A 24,125-nucleotide genomic window follows, 5' to 3' on the forward strand; every position below is an offset into this window, starting at 1 on the left:
TCCTGCACAACCTTTGCCGTTTTTGGCCCCCCTCTAACCATCATATACTTCCTTTGCAAATACCCCTTTGAACTTTCCGCTTTTTGATCCGCTTTTGCCTTTGAGATCGTGTGAGCAACTCTTGCAAGCTACGAGTTGATTGTCTACTCTTTACTTTTTCTGCTCATTTCCGCTGGACCTCAGTGGTCAATTCTGGTTTTCTTTCTTCTGTTCTTGGAATCCTGGCGGCATAGCAAGCGAGGGAGGTTCTCTTTGGGTGCATTTCATTTGGGTAATTTGTTGCAACTCGTTTTCCTGGTTCTGCTTTGACCTAGGTACAACGCGTGTTGCAGAATGAGAAAATCTTGCTCATGTTGTAAACAAAATAATCATAATTCACATCTCCATATCGCGTTGAGCGAGCGAGAGGGAGAACCGCTCGGCGACTGTCGGCGATACTTGATATCTTGAATCTGAATCTGTCGCTGCTGGGGGTCGATCATTCTTGGCTGATTGTTCGTTGACTACGAGAATCGATCAAAATCTTTCTGCCTAACTCTACTTGCATACCAGTATCAGGTGCCTATCGAAATCTTTGAACTTATAGTGGTAGCATGTTGCATTCATCAGTGTACCGGTTCACCTCGAAGATACTTGCACCTATCGAGCCCATCAATTTGATGTTGCTCGAGTGCACATGCATCTCGTGACATCAGGTGATCCGAATGCGAAGGTTTTCCCTGTCAAGATATGATTCCTTCCATCGTGTTGTAATCATTATTTAATCGGCATTTTGTTTTTCAAAAGTCTCAGCCTGGATGGATGCTTTGGCCATATCCTCTAGCATTATGTTTATTGTGTCTCGGGGGTGCATAAGAAGGAAATCCACTGAACGGTCAAGTTCTAAAGTTCTCTGGAACACAGTCATCCAGTCGTAAACATTATCGGAGGCTGTACTAATGAGACCGGGCTGGTGGATACCACCCTGTGACTCAAGCTTTGAAAAGGAACCGCCGCCTCAGGTCTTGGCCGCAACTACTTCAGAAGTTTATCTATTTACAACTACGTCGCAAGTGAGAATAGCAGATCTCGCTTTTGACCAACACCCTTGACGAGTGTTTCAATATGGTGCAAACTCAAACTGCGCCCTTCGGGCACTGGAAGAGCCCACTAACCGCCGAGGGTTTAGCGACAAACAGCATCATGCTCAACGAAGTTGCCGTTAATGTCAGTGGCCCAGCAAAACTCATGGCCAACCCCCAAACAAGAAAAAATCCCCGCTGACAATATCAGGAATCCACTGGGGCAATATATTCCGTCGAGTGCCGTCCGGTCGAAGACGGCCGTGCGGCGATAGTTGAACACAGGCAAAACGGCCAAAGCAAAGATGTCCTCCCAAAAGATCTCAGTGCCTTCGCAACTGTCCAAGAGATGGGAGGTGGATCGATCGCTATGAGACCGGATGGGAAACTGCTGTTATCCGATGAGAAATCATGCAATATCTATCTGCTGGATCCAGAGTCATCTCAAGCCACGCTGGTTCGACCAGCCGAGAAGGGAATCCGCTATGCTGATTTCTCAACGCATCCAACGAATCCGCGATGGGTTATTGCCATCAAGGAAGACCATCGCGAGGCCACCCCAGAAACTCAGGCTACCCACGTGCACAACACGCTGGTAGCGATTGACCTTGAACTTGATCCCCAGGACCCTAACAAGGAAATTACCATTGCCCGCGGCGATGATTTTTACTCTCATCCCAAGTTTGACCCGTCTGGGAGGTACGTGTCCTGGATCCAATGGACCCATCCGGACATGCCTTGGACTGGCACTGTGCTGCATGTAGCTGAATGGCAAGAGGGTTCTCTAGTCAATGTGACTCGAATCGCTGGCAAGGCGCAGGAGGAGAGCATTGCTCAACCGAAGTGGGGATTGGATGGAAAGCTCTTTTTCGCAAGCGACAAGACTGGATTCTGGCAATTGTATTCATATGATCCGGCAAACTCTCAAACTCGAGTCTTCAAATTCCATGGACTGGAGCATTCGGACTTTGCGATTGCAGAGTGGCACGTTGGAGAGTACGTTTTGAGATCACCTTCCTTGACCGATTCGGCTTCTAACTGACGCCTCCCCCTCAAGATGCACATTTGTCTCACTCGATGACAAGACCATCGTGGCAACTGTGATCACCCATGCCACTAGCAAGATTGTTCTTGTCGACACCGCCGCTTGCTCAGCTCAAGAGCTGGACCTGCCTTACGTGGATGTCGACTCGATCACCCGCGTGTCAGCCACGAGTTTCGCAGTGGTTGGCTCATCAAAGACTTCACCTCAGGAGCTGGCGCTTGTCACATTCACTCCGTCTTTCGAGGTTACCAGAAAGATTCTCACCTCCACTGCCTCATTCGAGCTGGCCCCTGAATTCGTTTCAATCGCAGCCGAGTACACGGCCCCTCAAAAGTATGGCCCACTCACCGACGGCGAGGTGTACATGTTCTACTTTGCCCCTCGCAACCCCGACTACCAAGCCGAACAAGGTGCTCTTCCGCCTCTTCTGACTTACGTCCATGGAGGTCCAAACGGAGCCGTCACACCGGCACTGTCTCTCGATATTCAATACTGGACCACCCGTGGCTTTGCCGTGTGTGCTGTCAATTACACTGGATCTGTCGCCTTTGGCCGAGAGTATAGAGAACGATTGTCAGGCTACTGGGGCCTGGTCGATGTTGGCGATGCAGTCAGTGCAGTCGAATTCCTCGCCGACAAGGGCCTCATAGATAGGACCCGGGTCGGAATCTACGGCGGCAGTGCTGGAGGCTACTTGACTCTTCGAGCTCTCCACATGTTTCCCGAGACATGGGCGGCAGGCATCAGCTCTTATGGCATCAGTGATGTAAAGGCTCTGCAGGCTGACTCATATAAGTTTGAGAGTCAAGATGTGGACCGCCTGCTACTGTGCAAAACTAAGCCTGAGGATCGGGAGGCAGAGCTGAAAGATCGCAGTCCGTGCTATTTTGCAGAGCAGATGAAGGCGCCGTTGTTGATGTTGCAAGGAACGGAAGATATGATTGTTCCGATTGCTCAAGCAAGAATGATGGCCGAAGCTATGCATTCAAAGGGACGAGTGGCCGAAGTGGTTGAATTTGAGGGTGAAGGCCATGGATGGCATGGTAAAAAGGCGATTTATGAATCTTATACGCGAAAGGAAGATTGGTGGAAGCAGTATCTGACTTGAGTCAGTAGTGATGAAGCAGAATACGGTGGCCCATCCGGTGGCCGAAGTTTATATCACATTTGCCAGTGTCCGGACATCTAGGTATTTAGGCATTTCCTATTTAGGGTAAAGTCCGCTTGATCAGCCCATCACTGAAACAATAATCGATTATTTCGTATAGTTATGACTTTCCCTTCCATTGCGTTGGAGAACGGGAGCTGCTGCATCCTCTGTGCCAAGTTGGGGGGTAGATAAAATATTCCTACTGATATGAATAAGGCTCGTGTGAAGTACCTATTCAGTACCCTAGCAGCCCTGAGATTGGGAATGGAACATAACAGGACCGTGTGAACGAACAAATGCGTGCCATGCACGTACTCGTCATGCATGCTGTATACGTGGAAGTCAGCGTTCGCCAGATATAAGTTTATCATGGCTTTTGCATAGGCCTTAGGTCCCAAGTTGACTAGGCCCAGGATTGGGCTACACCCAGGCCTGACAGACACTCCTTGAAAAACGAATTCCCATCGGACTACAACGACGGGAATTATTGAAACATATCACAGACACGCGCTTTGACTCGATTGAAGAAAAAAAATTTAAAAGTAATCTGGCTTATGAACAAACTCATCTGCCATGTCGATGCAATATGGTAAGATACAAGTGCGACTCCGACTCCAGAACCACTTTTTTCTACAACGCTGTGAAGGAAAGAAATCATCAAGCAAAAGATTTTTTGGGACAAGTCCATTAAAGGTCGGTTTCCACGATGTTCTCTGTGGAGTTGAATGGGACCTCGAAAACGACAGCACCATTGCGTCCGTCAGGAGAATGTCCCTGGTCATAGTTGTTGGCGTAGCACTTCCATCGCGCCAAGCGATGCTCTTTACCAACCGCAGCCACAATGCAGAGACCCCGGGCCTCCGAAACCGAGGACTTTCCTGATTTCGACGACGATTTCGCAGATAAATCGGAGTCCTTCTCAGGGCGACGCTCGAAGACAGCAATGTCATTGATGACACCCTTGATCAATGGCTGGGATTCCGTCGTCTCGTTATTAATGGTCTCTTCGACTTGCATGGGATCGGCGTCGGGCGTTGCTTGAAGAGCGAGAGACTTATTGAGCTGCTTGGACGGCGTGTCAGGAGCGGTCTGCCCCAGAATGCCCGATCCCACCGGACCCATGGGAATAATTGTCTTCTTGTCTTCCGAAATGCGCCACGCCCGGATCCAGCCATCCCAGCTGCCGCTAAGAACAACGTCAGTGCCGGGGACGGTTGCCAATGCGGTGATCCACCGCGGCATCCGCCTCATGTGGCGCGCATTGCGAGCAGCAGTCTCTGGATCAACTTCCGGAGAAAGCTCGTCCAGGGGGGGCATGGGGTCCAGACCATGGGCCAGTGGAATAGTGTAAAGGGGTTTCTTCTTGTGCATGGACCACAGTGAGATAGAGCCAGAATCAGAACCGGTCACAAAGTGACTCGGAGGGAGGGGAGCAATGCAGTCAATGTTACTCTCAATGTGAGGTGCTTTTTTGGATGCACCCCCACGGAACACAAGCTGAGACTCATCCACAACTTTCCATAATCTGGCGGTGCGGTCTCTGGCCCCAACAGAAACACACTGATCAATCGTCATAGCGGCCACGCCTGTGACGTGGTCTTGATGGCCAAAAAGAGTCTCAACATATGCGTGGCCGGCCCCGCTGATTGACCACGTCTTCAGCGTTCGATCGTACGACCCAGAGAAGAGTTGTTCTCCAGAGCTCATCGTAGAGATATGACGGGCGAAGGCGAGGCTGCTCACAGAGTCGCGATGTTGCGTGAACGTTCTCATTGGGGTCAAGGTCTCCGCATCCCAGATGACGAGACGCTTGTCAGCACCACCGGTGGCAACAAATTTGCCTGAGGGCGATACGGCGACAGTCAGAATGCTTCCAGTGTGGCCGGACTCTTCCCCAGTTTCCGCGATCTTGCGAACACCTCTGGCGTACTTGACGCGCTTAGGCTTCTTGCGCTGGGGACGGGGCGGCCGTGTTGAGGAGCCGTTGCCCTCGGTCGTTGCTGGTGCGCAAGGTGTGGCCAACTCCCACTTGATCAAAGTTCTGTCCTTGGACACCGTATAGGCGTACGGCGGGTGCAAAGCGACGGATGTAGTAGATTGGGTATCAGAGCGGAAGAATGAACAAGAAGGTTCGGAGAATGAAAGATGAGATGCAATCTGCCGAAAAGTGCGTCCCTTGAACTCGTCCTGTACAATGGTTCATGTAAGTCGCCGAAGCAAGTGGTTCTGAAGGCAGGGTCTCTGTGCACATACCACATCCTCCTTCAGTCTCTCGGCGATCAAATCTCGATCAATTTCAGCGGCATCGAAACCAATTGTCTCCTCGACATCTTCCCGAACGTTGTCCAAATATCGTTCGGCGAGTTTGAGTCTCCGGTCTGCGGCCGTTTCGCCCTCATCAGAGTCTGATCCAGACTCGGAACCAGAAAGTCCAGAGCCCAATGCCTCCTCGTCCTCTGAATCGCTTCCTGAAATAGACTCTTCGCGCTCGCGGGCTCGACGGCCTCCTGTCTGTTCATTCTTGGCATCGACGCCTCGCTTCTTCGTTGCTGGCGCAGCGGCGCGATCATCTCTCTTCCTTTTGCGCTGCGAAGCGGGGACTGTAAAGAATGAAGGCATGATGACCTTGGATCCAGAGTCTGTGAAAGAACTCCCAAAAGTGGAATTGGACGCAAATGTCGGTGGGTTCAAGGGAATTATCGTCGTTATCGTCGCCGCAATGGAGATTCTATGGCGCAGACAACTTTTTTTTCGGAGAAAAAAGCGCTAGGCGGCGGCTGAGTCAGCAGAGAGCTGAGCGTGCCCAGAAGCTCCCGTCTTCCGCTGCCAGTCCAGGCGGCAAGCTCGCCGCGCGGTTCTCCAACACTCAGCACCAGCTCTCTCAGTCCGAAGCCTCCTCACCATCGTTACTTCTATTGACTCAGTTTCACTCCCTACCCCATTTGACGTGTATTGATCTGCAAAAATGTCAGTAGTCTCATCCTCACTGTGACGCTCTCTATCGATGAGCATCTGCTTACATGCTATACAGGGACGTTCTTTTGGGCATCACCGGAAAGGACTTTGTCATTGTGGCCGCCTCCAAGGCCATTATGCGAGGTCCGACGATTATCAAAGCCGAAGATGACAAGACGAGGCAGCTAAATCGCAACACAATGATGGCATTCAGTGGAGAGGCCGGTGACACCGGTAAGCATCCTACGACCCGAGCGCGGCATAACAACTCGAGGCATAGCTAGGTTTCAGGTATTGACAACTCTCCTCGACTAGTACAATTCGCCGAATTCATTCAAGCAAATGTTCAACTTTACTCGATGCGTAACGACACAGAACTCAGCCCTTCAGCCGTGGCGAACTTTGTCCGAGGAGAGTTGGCCCGCAGCTTGCGGTCGAGAAGCCCTTACACAGTCAACCTACTTCTTGGAGGCATGGATCCTCTCACACAGCAACCCCATCTCTACTGGATTGACTATCTGGCGTCATTGGCTCCCGTGCCATATGCTGCTCACGGATATGCCCAGTATGTAGCACTCTTCTGCTTGGCCCGGCATCGCCCCGGGCAGGCTGGCAAAGCTAATCGATTGCAGATACTACTGTCTTTCCCTGTTGGACAAGCACCACAATCCCAATATTAATCTCGACCAAGGTTTGAAACTCTTGGAGATGTGCACAGATGAGCTGAAGCGACGACTGCCGATCGACTACAAGGGTGTACGTGTGGCCTAAGCTTGTATTGTTTTTGTTTGGCTCCGTGGCTGACACTTCTACTCGATAGGTTCTCGTGAAGATCATCACGAAAGATGGAGTGAAGGAGGTGGATTTTGACAACGACAAGATTGTTCGGAGTGCGTAAATGTCGACATTCTGAGGCGTTTGTTGTATCATATCCTATGACGTTTTACCATTGATGACAAGATCAATTACAATATGTTACTGCGCCTCTGGTCACGTTACTCGCTTATATTAATGAATACTCTCGGCGGCGTCAGAGAGGGATCTACCATATATCAATGAGTAAAAATATCACTATGTGACAGTACAAGTGGACCTTTTTCTAAGATGGTGGCATCTAGGCATGCGGCGAGGTCATTTTGGTCACTTCAGTTGCAATGACACCAAGCTCAGTTTCCGACCGCATGGATCCACATTCCCCGAGTTTGACATGTTTGCAGCGGACCCAGCTTATCGCGCAGAAAGTAGAGCTGTACCATTGAACCTAGATCTCTGAAGCTTCCTCACTTGCAGACTGCCAGGCACAATGTCGAAAAGACAAGCTGATCTACCGCTGGACGAGAGTATTCCGGGCTCTCCCGCCTCGAAGAAGGCGCGGGTGGACGATGACGACGAAGAAAGTGATTTTCGCAGCGGCACAGTCACCGCGCATCAAGCCGGCGACCAAGAGAACGGCGTACATGAGCGTAACGACGCCCAGAAAACGACCAACAGCGAGCGAGAGGCTCAGAGTGAAGGAGAAGACCTTTCAGGTCCCTCGGATATTGACGAAGAGCTTTCGGCCCTCAGCGTGCCCAAGCGACAAGCTCAGCCAGAGGAGGGCTACGATGATCTTTACCTCGACACTGTCAACCGGGGTGTTCTTGATTTCGACTTTGAAAAGCTTTGCTCTGTCAGCCTTTCTAACATCAATGTGTACGCTTGTCTCGTTTGTGGCAAATACTTTCAAGGCCGTGGGCCCAAATCGCATGCATACTTCCATTCCCTCGATGACAACCACCATGTGTTCATCAATATCGGAACAAAAAAAGTTTACGTCCTACCAGAGGGGTATGAGGTTAAGAGCAAGAGCTTGGACGACATCAAATATGTGGTGGATCCTGTATACACAAAGTCCGAGGTCTCAAAGTTGGACAAGGAAGTTCATGACGCTTGGGATCTCTCTGGGACGCGGTATCGGCCAGGTGATTAATCCCTCCGCTGCAATAAGATATGCCTTAGTTGCTGACCCTCACTTGTATACAGGCTTCGTTGGCATGAATAATATCAAAGCCAATGACTACCTGAACGTAGTCGTTCAGCTTCTAGCGCATGTTCATCCCATTCGAAACTTCTTCCTCCTCCATCAATTCCCGACACCCGGAACGCCTGAACTTGTTCTCCGCTTTAGCACTTTGGTGCGGAAACTCTGGAACCCCAAGGCATTCCGATCGCATGTTTCACCACACGAGCTGCTTCAGGAGATTGCGCTGCGATCCTCAAAACGATTCACACTCACCAACCAGTCTGACCCGGTGGAATTTCTGTCTTGGTTCCTTAACAACTTACATCTCTCTCTTGGCGGATCCAAAAAGCCATCTTCAACCCCTACAAGTGTCATTCAAGCTGCTTTTCAAGGCCAGCTCAGAATCGAAAGTCAAGCGATTACCGCACATTCTGATACCCAGAATGCCCGTCTCGTGTTTACAGAATCTGGTGACATCAAAAGCCAAACCACGCCCTTCCAAATCCTCACTCTTGACCTTCCGCCAACGCCGCTTTTCCAGTCAGCAAATCGGGAATCTATCATTCCACAAATTCCTCTGACCAATCTTCTCAACAAATACAACGGCCGTGACGCCTCCGAGAAAATGGCGCAACGTGTTCGGCACCGACTCCTGCATCCCCTTCCGCCTTATCTGCTCTTCCACATAAAGAGATTCAGCAAGAACCGATTCGTAAGCGAGCGAAACCCTACAATTGTGACCTTCCCTTCTCCGCGATCTCTGGACATGTCTCCGTACGTTGAGCCCAACCCATCGGTCTGTTCACCCAGCGAGCCCATCCTCTATGATCTCGTTGCCAATATTATCCTTGACCCTGCGATCGCGGCACCCGGTGCTACCGAAGACGCAGCTGACAAGGGAATCAACGCTGCCTCTGGTGGTGGGTCCTCGTCAGGGGCTGGGGCTGGGACTGAAAAGGTTTCCTGGCTGGTTCAATTGCACGACAAAGCAGTATCGGCAGAAAATGCAAGTCACACTGGCGGAGCTGAGCAGCAGCGAAACTCCGAATGGCTTGAGATTCAGGATCTCTTTGTCAAGCGTGCTGAAACTGAGACCTTGTTTACGCGCGAAGGATATTTGATGGTCTGGGAAAGGAGGAAAACACCCAGTTCTAAAGCCAAAGGCCGAGCCAAATCTTAGGGCGAGGGAAATTTGTATAAGAAACGACTGTTGGGAATATCAGACTCGGGTTACTGGCCATGCCTGAATCGACATCTTTGTCAATTCAATGAACTCGTGGTTGTCAAGACTGCATGGTGTCTTTCGAGTCAGTTGACAGGTCAGTGTATTTCTAGGAATTGAGATGCTCGTATTTCAGATGGCCTGTTACATGCAAACTTGGCATCTTGTTCTCACCCGACTTCCCGGTGTAGAGCAGAGGAATTCAAGTGCGGAATACCAAGACTCTGCTGCGGAATAACCGCTCCTGCATATGGCTTCTTCTTAAAATTAAATCAATCTTGGCGTGTCTTTCTTGAACCGCCAATAAAGATCCTTTCATATCTTGCCATTGAGTACTCTGTCCCGGACCTGTAGCCAGATAGTTTTACTGCTTGCTTATCCCCCCAATCCCAGCCCACTCACATGATCACAACTACAGTTCCCCCCAACCACAGAACTTTCGCCCAATTCTCATCGTTGATCCGACCAAGAACCCCCAGATTCCTGCTCGAATAGCAGCCTGCATCCCGCGCATCAGGATCACCTTGCCACTGTATGCGGAGATTTCCGGCCACGAAGTGCCCCCAAACCACAGCCCAACGGGTAAGACTGAGTCTCGGCCCGTTGCCAGTGGATACAATGCGACGTAAGAGGTTGCCAAGGATCGGAGACATAGAGATTCAATAGGCGAGAGGATTATGGTTGCAATAAATGCGGCAAGATGTGAGGCAAGCGAGTCCACGGGATGAGCAGAGAGCAAGGTGACTCGGTGAGCACCAATCTGGTTACTCAGAGACACCTGTTCCATTCCTCGAGAACCCTGTAGTGGAGGTGCATCGCCAGACACTCCATTCTCCACTCTACCTTGGCCATTCCCAGTAAGCGTGGGATATTGACCATGAAGAGCAGACCCTCGGTGTCCTTCGAGGCGTTCGAGAGGCAGTGTGGAAGCAAGTGAAACTGCAGCATCATCGTCGGTTGCTTCGGCAGGCTGATCCGTTGCTGACATAGGTTGCGCAGAGTGTCGGGCAAGGACCTCGGTGCCACTCATTTCGTGTAGCGCAGGATTGTTTCTCATGGGCTCGGAGCTGGTGGGATTAGGACGCTCTCCGGTAGGAGGAACTTGGGACGCCTGGCTTTGCGCTTGGTTCATTATCAGCGATTCGAGAAAATCGGCAATCGGCCTGAGATCGGATGCGGTCGATAAAGGGTTCAATCCTGTTGCTCCATGCCCTGCGCCTAGAGCATGGGAATAGCGTGTCGATGCCGCATTTTGTCTGCCACGAGTGCGGGCACCCAGGAGCTCTAATTGCATAGTGATAATGTCAGATCCTTGGTGGATGAGAGACGCTCTCACACGTGGCGACGTCGGTGGGGATGTACCAGGAGACGATGGGCGAGAGAAGAGGGTATTTGTACGAGAATCGAGCTGAGTTCTGGTCGAAGAAGCCCCATTATCGTCACTTTGCAAGTTGCGACCCGGCGTTCTTGCGGCGGATGTAGGCGATGTTGCTGTTATCTGGCCAAGGGGCCCGATGTCAGAGGAGAAATAATCATTACTCATTTCTCCCGGAGACTGAGAGATGCGATTCTCGTTCGTAAAAACCTGGTTTATACCCGAGTGCAAATCAGGCATATCTTCGTGTTCAGCAATTGGTCGCAGACTAGAGCGATTCGCGTTATTCGTGTTGTTTTCTTCGACTTCCTCAGGGAGCCTCTCCAAGCTAGCGCCAGAGGTTGCACTGACGAGGTTGTTGCGAACCTGGACCTCCTCCAGTTGGTGCTGTAGAGATTCAATCGAATGGCGAAGACGTTGTATCCTCTCCTGATTAGGTGTGCCTGGGTCCCGATTGACTGAGTTGGTTCGCGAAACAAAGCTGAAGAAGGAAACGATCCAGCTACGAAAGACAGACATCTCGTACTTAATGTCTTCGAGCAGCGTGAGTTTTTCTCTATGAGTTTCCTCTTCGGAGTGACGTCCCAAAGTAGGCACAATCCAGTCAATGAGGTTCTCGTCGTATGCAACACGGACTGAGAGTTCGTCTGCCAGCTTCGGTTTTGGGAGTTGGCGACGGATCAATCGATAGATCCGCTCCTCGAGATTTGGACGCAAGTAGAAAGCATGGATGCATGCCAAGACCCCTGGAGAAGTCAACAGCTGCAATGCAAACTGACACAAGGACGATCCTGAAATTTCACGAGGCGGTGATGGTAAGAAAAGGAGAGACTTTCGTCCAAATGGAAAGAGACTGGTGATGGCAGGCATCGAGCTTGAAGAGACCAGAGCGAGTGATTGAAGGAGGGAGTACAAGTAGGTCTCAACAGAAAGCAGCAGAAGTGATGTTCGCACACTAAAGAATCCATGAGAATTGACGAGTTCTTCACAACAGGGGCAGAGGAACTTACACTGAGTAGTTAAGTATGAAAAACGATCGTACTCCAAGTGAAAGCTTGTCATTCCCGGTGAGGTCAAGCACATAATCGCGTGCTGTGGCGAAGATGCGTTTCAATGGGTTTTCTCTGGCGATGGCTAGTCCACTAGAGATGGCCCAAGTCGGTATCCCAGCAAAATAGAAGCCCAGGACCCCTGTAGTCTGACGCTCTGCTCGAATCACGTCAAGCAACGCAGCGTGCGTATAGCGATGAAAGGTCTGCGACGATTTTGGTTAAATGCCGAAACTGGATATCTCGTTGAGAAGCACCTTCTTACATTAACGCGCCCAGTCAAAGAGAAAGACCACCAAGTTCCGAAGAACACAAAGAGCTGATCCAAGGTGGTGATAACCAGACCAAAGTCGTTTTCGGCGGCAATCTGGTTGATTATTTGCTGCTCATCCAAGGAGTTGGTCTTGCGATCTTCGCCACTGACAACGATACCCATGGTTGACAGAATGTCATTTTTAGCTCTTCGGAGGCCTCGCCCAAGCTGCTTGGATTCAGGGTTGACTGGGTGTCCTCGAGCATCATAACGTTGTACATAACCATCTGAATGGATCGCGGGAGAGTATCTTCCTGGGACTGTACCATCTACAGGTTCTGTCTCGGGTAGCTCATACGGCGATCGCCCCTAGGGATAATGTCAATTTGAGACTTTTGCAAAAGGAAAAAGAAAGCATCGTGTCCCAAGTGGTTGTTTTCAGCACGTAGAAATACGGAAAGAAGGCAGAAGAGCGAGGGGGCCATGATATTCCCCAAGAAGCAGTAATATGAGGATGTAATCCAAGATTTCCAAGAGAACGAAATTCATGTGCCCCAGTACATTTCAAATTGATAGCCTCTGTTCGATATGCGAAGGGACAAACAAGTAGTCGACGACAAGTTAACAATTGGGAGCGCTTACCAAAGCAAGGCGGTTAAGGTAAGCTTGTCGACCCATGATGAGCTGACACCGTCAGGCCTTGAGGAATTCAGAGGCCTGGAAAATTCGCAGTCTGTCTCAAGTGAGCGCCATTTCATGGAATCCAGTGTTCCCGGATCGAAGACACTAAATATCTAACAAGCGTTGACGATCTCACAGTTGATGATTCCGTGGCCCGTGATCGCGCGTCAAAGGCGGCAGCGGCGCTCTTATGCACGTGCTTTATCTTATCGGGGGTGCAAACACTGCAAATCTTAAAAAAAGTTGGCGGAGCATTTTGCGACTCGATTTGTCCCGGTGGGTTGTGAGGTGTGAAAAGTCGACACACTGTCAGTTCTACAATGTCTAAGGCGATTGTGAAGACGACGTTCGAAGCGTCGCGAACGCTTCGCCCAATCTATACGGGCGGTAGCACCTCGTTGGACGCCAGCGGTCGCATTCTGCTCACCTGCGTCGGGGAGGATGCCTTGATCGTCAATTTGGAGACAGGCGATCAGCTTGCTAGCCTGGAAGGTGTACGTGCTCTCTTGTTCAAATATCTGCTTTCAATGATTCTGACATGGTCCTTTCGTCCAGGATGGCGAAATCATTACGAGTCTAGCCAGTAAGTCATAAAAAACCCCGTCCCTGTCCCCGTCCTCGGCAACGTCAAATGCTCATTGCTGTTTAGTCTCGCCTTCCGCTTCGCATGCCATTGTTTGTTCTCGGTCTATGTCTATGCGTATATATTCGCTTTCGCCATACGATGACGACTCCCAGACCATTGAGGCAAATCTTGTCCGAACTCTCAAGCCTCACACTGCGCCAGTCATCTCAACTACCATTGATCAAACCAGCACTCTCCTGGCCACTGGTGCATCTGATGGTAGCATCAAAGTTTGGGACATTCGAGGTGGATACGTAACGCACAACTTTAATGATCGGGGAATTGTGTCTGCCCTCACTTTTTTCGAAGTACCAATCTCGGAAGACCCCAAGGTAGGCACCAAGAAGAAGTCCAAGAAGAAAGCATCTGGGGATGACGATGAAGACATGGAAGAGTCTTCCTCTGCCCCCCGAGGCTCAACGGCAGGGTTCCGGCTTGCGAGCGGTTCGGAAGAAGGTAAGGTTCGCGTATGGGATCTGCATAAAAGAAAATCCATTGCGACGCTCGAGTCACATGTGTCTCTTGTTCGCAGCTTGTCATTTTCCTCGCAAGAGAATGCACTTCTCTCTGCATCGCGCGATAAGACTGTCATTATCTGGGATGCGTCTACTTGGAAAACGCGACGTATCATACCGGTGCTTGAGAGTGTGGAAGCTGCTTCTTTCATTGTCGATAGTGGGTTATTCGTGATTGGAGGCGAGAATGGCAAGATCCGAGTTTGGGACTGCAACCGTGGAAGTGAAGTTACCGCGGAGCAGGAAGCTGGGGAGGATTTCGAAACCATCGTTGCTATTCAATACTCACGTGGTTTGCATTTCGTGATGTCTGTCCACGCAGACCAGACTATTCGCCTTCATTCCATTGATGCGCTCTCCGATTACAAGCCAGGCTCCCACGTTGAGCCATTGGAGGTCATTCGTCGGATTTCTGGAAATGACGACGAGTACATCGATCTTGCCTTTGCCGGACCTGATCGCTCATTGCTCGCACTTGCCACAAATACTGAAAGCATTCGCCTGATTTCCGTGGCTCCTTCCGAGGATCGACCAACCACACAAGCCGAAGAATATTTTGGTGCAGACGTTCATCATTTGGAAGGTCATGAAGATATCATCATTTGTCTCGATGTGGATTGGTCTGGTCACTGGCTAGCAACTGGCGCAAAAGACAATACTGCCCGTCTCTGGCGTCTTGATCCCAAGACCTCGTCTTTCCAGTCATTTGCCGTCTTAACCGGCCATGCTGAGTCCTTGGGCGCAATTGCTCTGCCGCGCGTACCACCTCCAGCTGGAACACCGGCATACAATGATCCAGTCAACCATCCCCCGGCGTTCTTGATGACTGGTTCTCAGGATCGGACTATCAAACGCTGGGACACCGGGAGACTTGGTCAGCTGAAAAATGACAAGCCTCACTCTCCTAAGGCTGTCTACACTCGAAAAGCACACGAAAAGGACATCAATGCTCTCGACATCGATTCTGCATCTACACTCTTTGCTTCTGCATCACAGGACCGAACCGTGAAAATCTGGGACGCGGAAGAGGGAGCTGCTGTGGGCATTTTGCGTGGGCATAAGCGTGGTGTTTGGTCGGTACGATTTGCGCCTAAAAATACACCCATCGTGAACACCGAAGAAGGAACCAGCACCAGCAGGGGCCTTGTTGCTACCGCTTCCGGTGATAAGACCGTGAAGCTGTGGAGTTTGGCTGACTACGCCTGTCTCTTGACGTTTGAAGGACACACAAACAGCGTTCTTAAGGTGATCTGGCTTCCTCCTCCACAGGTCTCGAAGAGCGAAGACGATGAAGAGGAGGATGCTGTGACCAGCAAACATGCTATTCACACAAGGCCATTGTTGGCATCAGCTGCCGCCGACGGCTTGGTGAAAATCTGGAATCCTTACAGTGGTGAAGCGGAAGCCACCCTGGATAACCATACAGACCGCGTCTGGGCTTTGGCAAGCCCTACGCCTTCTGGTTCTAGGAACGACGTCAAGAAAAACTCATCAAAAGCCAACAGTACACCATTCGCTCTTGTCAGTGGCTCTGCTGACTCGACAGTCACGTTCTGGACCGACACAACCTCGGCAACGTACTCGGCTGCTGTGAGTGCTGAGTCGGAGCGGATTGAGCAAGACCAACAGCTTCAGAATCACATCCGCGCCGGTAACTACCGCGAGGCCATCACACTTGCTCTGCAACTCAACCACCCTGGCCGCTTGCTGTCTCTCTTCACGGCCGCCATCAATGCAGCTGAAGACCCGACCCGGTCCGATGAGGAACGTGCTATCGCGGCAAACAGCTTGACTGGAAATCCGGCCATCGATGAGGTTTTGCAAACTTTGGGCACCTCAAATTTGCGGACGCTTCTATTGCGCCTTCGTGACTGGAATACGAATGCACGCACTTCTCGCGTCTCGCAGCGCATCCTATATGCTCTATTCCGCTCATACCCTGCTTCGACTTTTGTTGAGCTGGCTACGACATCTGTCCGGGGGAAAGAAGGCCGAGCCGCAGGTGGCCTGAAGGACATCATGCAGGCTTTGACTGCATACACTGAGAGGCATTACAAACGTATCGAAGAGCTTGCTGACGACAGCTACTTGGTCGAGTGGGTGCTCAACGAAATGGATGGCGGTGTTGGTCTTGGTGGGTTGATGGGTTTGAGCATTGACTCTGACAATGCTAAGGGGGACGTGGAAGAGCATGACAAGGACGTGATTATGTTGGAGGCTTAAATATTCCTTGTAAAACTACTCATTGGCGCATCTATTCCAGGAGTCTCTGGCCGGGTCTGTTTCTACAAAATTCAAATTACTCATTATAGTACCTTTGTTCAATTTTTCCTCATGGGACAGATCATGCAAGCGGACCTAGTGTTAGGATAACATTGTATTTTGATGCGTTTCAATTACTGGGGGTATCTCTTTTTAGAAAGGTAGATTTTATACAAAGAACATCTTACTGGTCCAAATGGGCGAGCGCTTTGTCCTTCATAAGGGAGTGGATACAGACGGGTATCAAGAAAAGGGCATGGACGTGTTTTTCGGTCTTATCGTCGGCTGCGATGAGAGCTTTCATCCTTCCGAGACGAATGCGAGGAGTATCTCGAGCTGCCATGACGATCGCTTCGATGATCCCTATCCCGCTCATCGTCACGATCTCTGCGTGAATCCCTGTCATCGCGGTCCCGACGGCGTTCCCTATCACGATGGCCTCTTTCCCGATCACGATCACGATCCCGATCCCGGTCTCGGTCGTGATCCCGTGGGCGATCGCGATGTGAGCGCTCACCTGACCGGTCGCCGTCGTCGTAATGTCTCGAGCGTCGAGACGAATGTCGGCCAGCAGACGAGCTTCGATCACGCCGGGAGGAAGTGTTCTTTCGAGCTGGGCGGTCGTCATCGTAGTCGCGTTCGCGATATTCTCGAGAATCACGATCTTTGTCCCGGCGGCTAGATCCCAGATTTCGATCCCTTCGTTCACGCCAGTCGTCCTTGTCGATTGGGGCTTTGGAAGATTCTTTCTTGAGTTCGGCAAGCTCTTCCTCTGTGATATATTCTCCTGTGGTTTTGTTGCGCATAGTCACGGGCATGTATACACCTTCCACGTCGCCATCTGCATTGTCCTGGCCTTGTTTTCTGGAAGCTTTGCGCATTGCAGATTTCCCCCATGCGCCCAGTTCCACTTCTGCACCTTTCCCAGAGTCCTTAGCGCCGATACCCAAGAACCCTGGACGTCGCACAGGAACACTAGGATTCTTGGCCTTTTGCGCGGCAGTTGAAGAGCTGTATTTTCCTCGCCCAATGGATTGGCCATCTTTCCACCCCATACCTCGCAACAGCGCTGCCCCAAACTCCTCCACGGGAATGGCATTGTATTGATCCAAAGACGCAGGCTCAGGCCGAGATGCCACATCTGCTCGGAAAGAGCTGGCCTCGTCGTGGCGAGGGGCGGAATCTTCGTGTCCTTGAAGCTTGGAGGACTCGATGATGAGATCTGTCCGCCGTTCAACTTCACCCGTCGTCTCACGAAGCAAAGCTTGCATAGCCAATTGGTCTTCTGTCATTGTTTTTTGTTCTTCGGTCGAGGTTTGTTGCACATCCGCCATTCGTTCACCTTGTGCGCTGGCGGCATCACTTCCATTCTCCTGGGACGTTTGCGCAAAGCTCAACCCAAAGGCCATGCTTGGTCCCTCAACCTCCACCGCTCCTCCCGCTTGCAATTGTCCGTTTTTTTGGGCTTCTTGTAAAGCCTGTACCTCTTGTGGGAGAAGATTTTTCTTGCCTTTTCGCGCATTTGTACCAGGGCGATCGCGCCAGTTGTTTTTGCTAGTGACCGGAATGACCAGTGGCTGGTTGGAGTCGCTCACTACTTTGCCATCGGCAGTGATTTGGGCACCGGTTAAAGTATCAAAACCGGATATCTCTTCATGAACAGGAGCCTGCTCGTCCTCGGAGGAGTCATCGTTATGTTCAAGCTGATGTGGACGACGAGCCAAGGAACGGCTTTTGCCTGTCAAATGATCGGAGGGACGGCCACGAGACTGTATTGAGAAGGCCGGCTTCTTGGACGCCGGTGACGCGCCTGAACCGGTAGACATTCCTTTGGATTTGAATGAATTCTGCGACGATGATGTCACACCGTGCGAAAGAAAATCGACGTTTGTACCAAAAGAGCTCCGTGAATGAGCCTATACAAGAAACTCGTGACGACGGCGGTGGCAAAATTTGGGAGTAAACGCGCGGCTAATCAGGAGCTGCAGTACCTCATCTATCAACCCAATGTAACCGAACGAGACGTATTTCAAGCTGCCTAGCCGCATGATTGCTGTTCATGGTCAGGTAATAATTACACCGCTATCATTGTAGAGCATGGAAATTTTCAATCGTATGGCATGGCCGGGAAGAAAACAGTGATGAGAGGCAATATCAGAACAACAACATTGTGAACTGACCTCATGGGACTCGAAGCAAAATCGTTTCTGCACCCGCTGTAAAAGCCATGGTCATTCACATAAGACTTTTCTGAAATGCAGAAATGGGTATCAGGACATCGACTTCATCCAGTTTCATTCCAAAGAGTGTCGGTCAAAGCCTTGTGTCAAATTCACTCAACCCATCGAGCTAGACGATATACTGCTGGGGGACCTTGAGTTCGAAGCTAGACAACGCTTTGGAAATACGAATGATAGGTGAAGAAATTAGGAAATTTGCAGTGATCAGTAAACCTGACGTTGCGAGTTGGGATAAGATGCTCGCAAGCTGGACAGGAATGTTTGTTTTGAGAGAAGACTAATCATACAATTCATACTCGTGAGTCGGTGGATCTAGCAGGGAAATCGCCTGAGAAAGTCCACCAACACCAAGAGATAATACATGCCCAAATTCAACAAGTTCAAAAACACTGGTAGCCAGAAGCCAGTGTTGCGTTCGGCTCATTAATGAATGAGCGCGCCAAAAAAAAGTTCGCCACGCAGTAAAGGGGAACAGACACACGCGAAAGACGGGTTCGGGGGTAACATAAAGGTGGTAAAAAACCAAAACACGATGCGCCGACACTGTCTCCGACCACTAACGCAAATAAATAAAAGAAAGACCAAAATAGAAAGTAATTATGTACAACGCGAAGATATCCAAACGCAGCACAAAGCATGCATCAGGGAACAAGTGACCCTAGCTGCTTGTAGTCTGCGCGGGTGTCGGATGGGGACTCTTGCTTGAGCCAGGCACTGCGCCAACTTGAACACTTCCGCTCCGCTGTGTTTGTGGCGTTGCACTCCGGCTCGGCTGGGTTGCGCTACCGTTGACGGCCGGTGAGCTCGTCACATTGACTCTGTTCTGAGGTGTACTTTGCGGGACCCGCATCATCGGAGAGAACCCTTGATTTTGAGGAACTTGCATAGCAGAGCCTCCATTGGGCATGGCAGCTTGCTGAGACGGCTGGAACTTGCTATCGTGCGGGACGGCATAATTAGCCTGCGCGTTACTCATACCACCACCGGCTGCGTTCATGGCGGCCTGCTGTGAAAGGCGCTGTTGTTGATACTGATTGAGACGCTCAGTGGCAAGCTTGTTCACCTGGTCTGCTGGCAGATTGGGGTTGGCTCGTTGAATCTGGCTTTGGAAAGTACTGATCGTTGGGACAACACCGCCGGAAAGGGGGTTCGGCTGAGCCAACCGAGGTGACGAAGATGAGACCCCCGGTGGAGTACCGCTGTGTAGTGATGGGCTCTGGAGACCAGCTTGGGCCTGCAAGGCTGCAATAATTGCAGGGTTGCTAGAGGTACCATTGACACCAGACATGTTCATGTTCGGAGAATGTCCTCCTTGCGGAGCAAACTGCTGAGCATGAAATTGTTGCGGGGCTTGCTGACCTTGGCCTTGGCCTTGTGAGACCTGTTGTTGACGGGATTGCAGCAGTCGTTGTTGTTCTTGCAGGCGGTTCGCCTCGCGTATCACTCGGGCATTGTCTGGGGATGTCTGCATCTGCATGCCAGGTCGAGCAGCCACATTAGGCAGCTGCCCCTGGGGCATCATTTTCATGTGCATTGCGTTTGCTGGGACCTGGCCATTGACCGACGTTGTCCCGGCCGGGACGCCGTGTAAGGGCTGTGCACGAGCTTGAGTCATACCAACGTTGCCTGGCATTCCAGAAGGAAGTCCGTTCGGCACACCGTTCACCATGGCTGCATTCGGCATATTGGGAGGTAGGTTACCAGGTCGTCCGGGGCCGTTCATCATCTGCTGTGGAGGTTGTTGCTGGTTAGGTAATTGACCGACACGCTGAGCAACCATACTTGCCCGTTGCTGGGCAATCATCTGCTGGCGGTATTGTTCTTGTCGTTCTTGAAGCTTCATTTCTCGCTCGTGCTTGAGACGACTGAACTCCGCTGGTGAGGAGATCGGGGGTTTGGGCTGATTAGCTTCATTGGCTTTTCGCAGCGAAGCAAGTTGGGACGCATGCTGCTGCTTCTGCAAAATTGTCTCCCGCTTCTTGGCCAACTTTCGCATCGCATCGAGCAATGCCAAATGCTTCGAAGATCTTCGCCTGTCGACTCGTAATGGCTGCGTTGTTCTTCGTCGAACTGGTTGCGGTGGTTGACCATTGTTCGCGGCTTGCTGTTGTTGCTGTTGCTGCGCAGCCTGTTGTTGTGCAAACACCGTGCGTTGTGCGCTCTCAAGTCTCTGATGGTAAGCCCGGAAATACTGGGTCTTCGACATGTCCGCCGGCAAGCCTTCCAAGCCCACCCATCGCTCGAAACATTCCCAGGGAGTTCGTCGTTCCGCCCCAGAGGTAAACAAGGACGGAGGGGTAAGACAGCTACTGATGAGAGACCAATTGTACGAGTACTCTTTCACCAGACGGCGGAGTTCATCGTCTTCTGTGACCGTCCACTGGGAAGATTGACGGGACTCAAAGAAGCCAACGGAAGGCATTGGGTGCTCCGTGGGGGGGCGGAAAGAATGTCCAGGGTGGATACGATCTCGGATTGGTTTATTCTCTGGACGGAAGAGGGCGACATTGTTCTGCTCTGGGGGCAGGTCTGCTGAGGAATGCTCGGAAGAAGAAGCATATTGAGAGTATTCGAAGCGGGTGAGTTTGCGATGATGCTCAACATCCCTCTGGAAAGTGATCTTAGTTGAAGCAAACTTTGTCACTGGAAGGAGGTCAAGCCTCCATGTGGAATCCGGAAGAATTTTGAAATCTGGTTGCTGGAGCCCGGTCTTGAATCGAACGGGCTCGAAGAGTGGTAGTTCATCCAATATTTTCTCTGCTGACGGAGTCATATCAAGTGAAAAGTTAAACTCGTCAGAGCCCAGCGAGAAAATGGCTGCCGGGGCGACAGTGTCCTGAAGATCATGCCGGTGCTCCTCATTGAAGCCGTCGCTCACTGACTCCTCTTCGGCGGACGGTACTAGGTCGGGGGTAGGGTGGGATACCGTTATCGAGTCGTCACCAGGGGTTGTTGACGAAGGGGCCAAGCCCGGCCCAGAAGTTTCGGAAGTTGAAGGGATTGACGATGGCGCCTTAACATTCACTCGAAGCAACGAGCGGTGTTCTTTGTCACTGTTGACGTACTCGGCACACCATTCGGCGCAGCTTTTCGCAGCGGCGAGCTTCCACTTGCGCTCCTCGCGAAAATCAATGCGCATCCACTTCATATGATCCAAGAGCACATCATGATGACTGAAGGAGCGATGCGGCTCAATGGACCGCTTCATTTGTCGAAGTGGCCAACGATTGGCATTTTGCAGAGCGTAGATGCGCCGAAGCGTACGACAATCCATCTGTTCCTGATATTCAAGTAAATGATTGGATGTGCTCAAGGTCTTATGGGCAGAGGCGAGAAGCGTGTTGAGATTAGTTCCTCTTGGGGGAGCATAAGCCCTGTTCAAGAACAAAGTAAAAAGGTAATCTTGCTCTTCGTTCAACTTGGCAACTGCATCTGTCGACTCTCGGCTGACAAGGTCCGTGGCATCCGTCTTCTCCTGCACTGAGGGCGCTTGTTTCGGAAATACTACCGTGGAAACACGGCTTCTTTCCTTTTCCCGAATTTTGCGATCTTTGAACCGCATTCTAGCCAAGCTCTCTGGCGTCTGAGGCTCTGGCTTCGCATGGGGCTTTTCGTGATTGAATTGGCGCGGGGTTTCGCCAAGGATTTCCGAGACAGACTTGTGACGAATCGCTCCAGACGAAACGCGAGTGGTCATTCGTTGCTGGGAGACATCTGGTTGAGGGAGTGGTATCGAGATAGGCTCCTTCGCTTCCGTAGATACTTCTCTGGCTGCCCCCTCGGGGGTGACATTATCCTTGGGAGAAGGCATTGCCGCTTCATATTCTTTCTCGGTCTTGGGAATCCCTTCCCGCGGGTGCAGTGCTGAAACCTCTTTATCAACAACCATTGCGTCGTTGGCGAGGCCCGTGTCCGCTACATCCTGTAAGGCAGCCCCATGGGCATGCTTGGCGCTGTCGATAGCGGCACGTTGCAAGGACTGTGCTTCCTCCATTCGGAGCTGTTCGTCTGGTGTGGATGGGATCGTGGTTGCACGATATTGTACGCATCGAGCATCCTGCGAATGTGGTCGACCTAGCTTCCTTGCTTCACCTAGTTCCTCACCGGGACTGGTGTCTGGCGACGCAGCAACAGGGATGGGAGTATTGGTAGAGTATGGGTCAATTGATGAAGCTGGAGAGAGAGGCTGCTCGCCATACGAGTGACCCAGAGCAGTGGAAGGTCGCGCATCCGATCTCTTTCGTGGGACTTGATGGGTAGGGATCGCCAATGAGGGTAATGTACCCTGCTCTGTTGCTTCATGCTGTTTTGCCGAGCCAGTGGACAGTTTAACGTCGGTTTCATGGTGGAGAGACACTGGGCGAGTTTCCGATAATTGTACCGTCTTCTGATCGGAAGTCGAAGATTCTAATGATGAGGATGTGGCAGGGGCGGAGGCGAACGGATCATTCGTACCAGCTTGTCGAGAAGCTGGCTGAGATGATGTTGGTGATAGCTGCGCATTATGGTTGGTGTCGGGCCTCGTTGCCGGCGTTGTCTTCACTGGTTCATTTTGGGGCAAAGAGGCACCGATAGCGACCGTCGGTGATCCACTAAAAGCATGCTGTGAAGTCTTGAGGGTTGCGTTGACGCTGGACGTAGCGGCTTTTTGACTTGGAGATTGCGATCGGTTGTGGGAGGGCAGCGGGAGCGTAGCTTCATCGAAGTAGCGACCTCTGCGGGAGATTCAAATGTGAGCGAATTGCTTGGTCGTATTCTGAGGTCGCATTATTTTATTGCGGGAAAGGAAGGGTGAGATGGCAGAGAGCGGTATCCAGGCAGACTTACTTGGTGAGGTCGTTAGCCTCAAGGAAGGCCTGCTCTTTCTGGGAATAGAGAGAGTCGGCGGTCGCGCCCTCAAAGCCCACGGTCGCATAATACAACTCGGTCAGTTTTCGCTTGCGCGACAACAGACATTTCCTGGGCCAAAATCAGCCCCAAATACATCATTTTCTGCAGAAAGAAACGCAGTTTTCAAATCCCAGATTTTGCCCAGATTTTATACGTACGCGATCTCATCGTTCTTTGACCGGAGAAGCTCGTCACGGAGCATGAGGTCTAGCTTGGGTAAACGGCATCCGATTAACGCGAGAGTAAGGACAGCGATTTGGCCACGATCATCCAGGCAGGAAAAATCGCTTGAAGGGATAAAATCCGATGTTGTGGTCGCGTGAAGCGATGGAAGGCTTGGAAGGGAGGACTTTTCTGTACGGGTTGGCGCGGGAGAAAAGGGAAGCGCTGGAGGTTGGGTAAAGGTGAAGGTACGATACGGTAAAGTTACAGCCAGAGTGCTTGCCAAGGGCCATGAAGGGAGTTGGCCACCACCACCTAGCAATCATAACAGCCTACCCGTGCCTAGCTGGATAATAGAGACAAAAAAAGACTGGACTTCAATTGCAGTATGGATTCGGATAGCTAGTTTTTCAATGATATTTCCAGGATGATTATGACCGTAGATTAGTGCCACAATTGTGAGACAGATATGTAAGTGCTTGATCTACGAAACAAATATGGATCTTGCGTGGTGATGTAAAATTCAAGGAGGGTCCAGCGTTATGTAAATACGCACATGAATGTGACAGACATTCCTTGGAAAGCTGAAAGCCGTTTGCAAATAAGTGATGCCTCAGGCATGAATTCAAGATCTCATA

At 51.1% G+C, this 24,125-nt stretch overlaps 8 protein-coding genes across 8 annotated transcripts; 4 read left to right on the plus strand and 4 right to left on the minus strand.

Moving 5' to 3' along the window:
* Positions 1-1,104: 1,104 nt before the first annotated feature.
* On the plus strand, positions 1,105-3,214 carry POX_f07803 (uncharacterized protein; the record flags this gene model as incomplete). Its single annotated transcript, XM_050116597.1, has 3 exons — positions 1,105-1,206; positions 1,273-2,057; positions 2,119-3,214. The coding sequence occupies 3 exons, from the start codon at positions 1,105-1,107 to the stop codon at positions 3,212-3,214; spliced, it is 1,983 nt and encodes a 660-aa protein (XP_049966736.1).
* Positions 3,215-3,943: 729 nt separating this feature from the next.
* Positions 3,944-5,875, minus strand: POX_f07804 (uncharacterized protein; the record flags this gene model as incomplete). Its single annotated transcript, XM_050116598.1, has 2 exons — positions 3,944-5,443; positions 5,510-5,875. The coding sequence occupies 2 exons, from the start codon at positions 5,873-5,875 to the stop codon at positions 3,944-3,946; spliced, it is 1,866 nt and encodes a 621-aa protein (XP_049966737.1).
* Positions 5,876-6,276: 401 nt separating this feature from the next.
* On the plus strand, positions 6,277-7,109 carry POX_f07805 (putative proteasome subunit beta type-4; the record flags this gene model as incomplete). The annotated part of the gene is made up of 4 exons (XM_050116599.1): positions 6,277-6,445; positions 6,527-6,776; positions 6,844-6,967; positions 7,032-7,109. The coding sequence occupies 4 exons, from the start codon at positions 6,277-6,279 to the stop codon at positions 7,107-7,109; spliced, it is 621 nt and encodes a 206-aa protein (XP_049966738.1).
* A 405-nt stretch (positions 7,110-7,514) lies between these two features.
* POX_f07806 (putative mRNA-splicing protein ubp10) lies at positions 7,515-9,393 on the plus strand (the record flags this gene model as incomplete). The annotated part of the gene is made up of 2 exons (XM_050116600.1): positions 7,515-8,172; positions 8,234-9,393. The coding sequence occupies 2 exons, from the start codon at positions 7,515-7,517 to the stop codon at positions 9,391-9,393; spliced, it is 1,818 nt and encodes a 605-aa protein (XP_049966739.1).
* Positions 9,394-9,847: 454 nt separating this feature from the next.
* On the minus strand, positions 9,848-12,295 carry POX_f07807 (uncharacterized protein; the record flags this gene model as incomplete). The annotated part of the gene is made up of 3 exons (XM_050116601.1): positions 9,848-11,765; positions 11,821-12,065; positions 12,125-12,295. 3 exons carry the CDS (start codon positions 12,293-12,295, stop codon positions 9,848-9,850), a joined length of 2,334 nt encoding a protein of 777 aa, XP_049966740.1.
* An 818-nt stretch (positions 12,296-13,113) lies between these two features.
* POX_f07808 (uncharacterized protein) lies at positions 13,114-16,156 on the plus strand (the record flags this gene model as incomplete). The annotated part of the gene is made up of 3 exons (XM_050116602.1): positions 13,114-13,287; positions 13,349-13,376; positions 13,443-16,156. 3 exons carry the CDS (start codon positions 13,114-13,116, stop codon positions 16,154-16,156), a joined length of 2,916 nt encoding a protein of 971 aa, XP_049966741.1.
* Positions 16,157-16,470: 314 nt separating this feature from the next.
* Positions 16,471-18,021, minus strand: POX_f07809 (Pre-mRNA-splicing factor spp2; the record flags this gene model as incomplete). The annotated part of the gene is made up of 1 exon (XM_050116603.1): positions 16,471-18,021. One exon carries the CDS (start codon positions 18,019-18,021, stop codon positions 16,471-16,473), a length of 1,551 nt encoding a protein of 516 aa, XP_049966742.1.
* Positions 18,022-19,093: 1,072 nt separating this feature from the next.
* Positions 19,094-23,527, minus strand: POX_f07810 (Chromatin modification-related protein eaf1; the record flags this gene model as incomplete). The annotated part of the gene is made up of 3 exons (XM_050116604.1): positions 19,094-23,150; positions 23,263-23,394; positions 23,484-23,527. The coding sequence occupies 3 exons, from the start codon at positions 23,525-23,527 to the stop codon at positions 19,094-19,096; spliced, it is 4,233 nt and encodes a 1,410-aa protein (XP_049966743.1).
* Between the last annotated feature and the right edge of the window lie 598 nt (positions 23,528-24,125).

The sequence above is a fragment of the Penicillium oxalicum genome, chromosome VI (genome assembly GCF_001723175.1).
Source record: "Penicillium oxalicum strain HP7-1 chromosome VI, whole genome shotgun sequence".
In the NCBI taxonomy this organism is placed as follows: domain Eukaryota; kingdom Fungi; phylum Ascomycota; class Eurotiomycetes; order Eurotiales; family Aspergillaceae; genus Penicillium; species Penicillium oxalicum.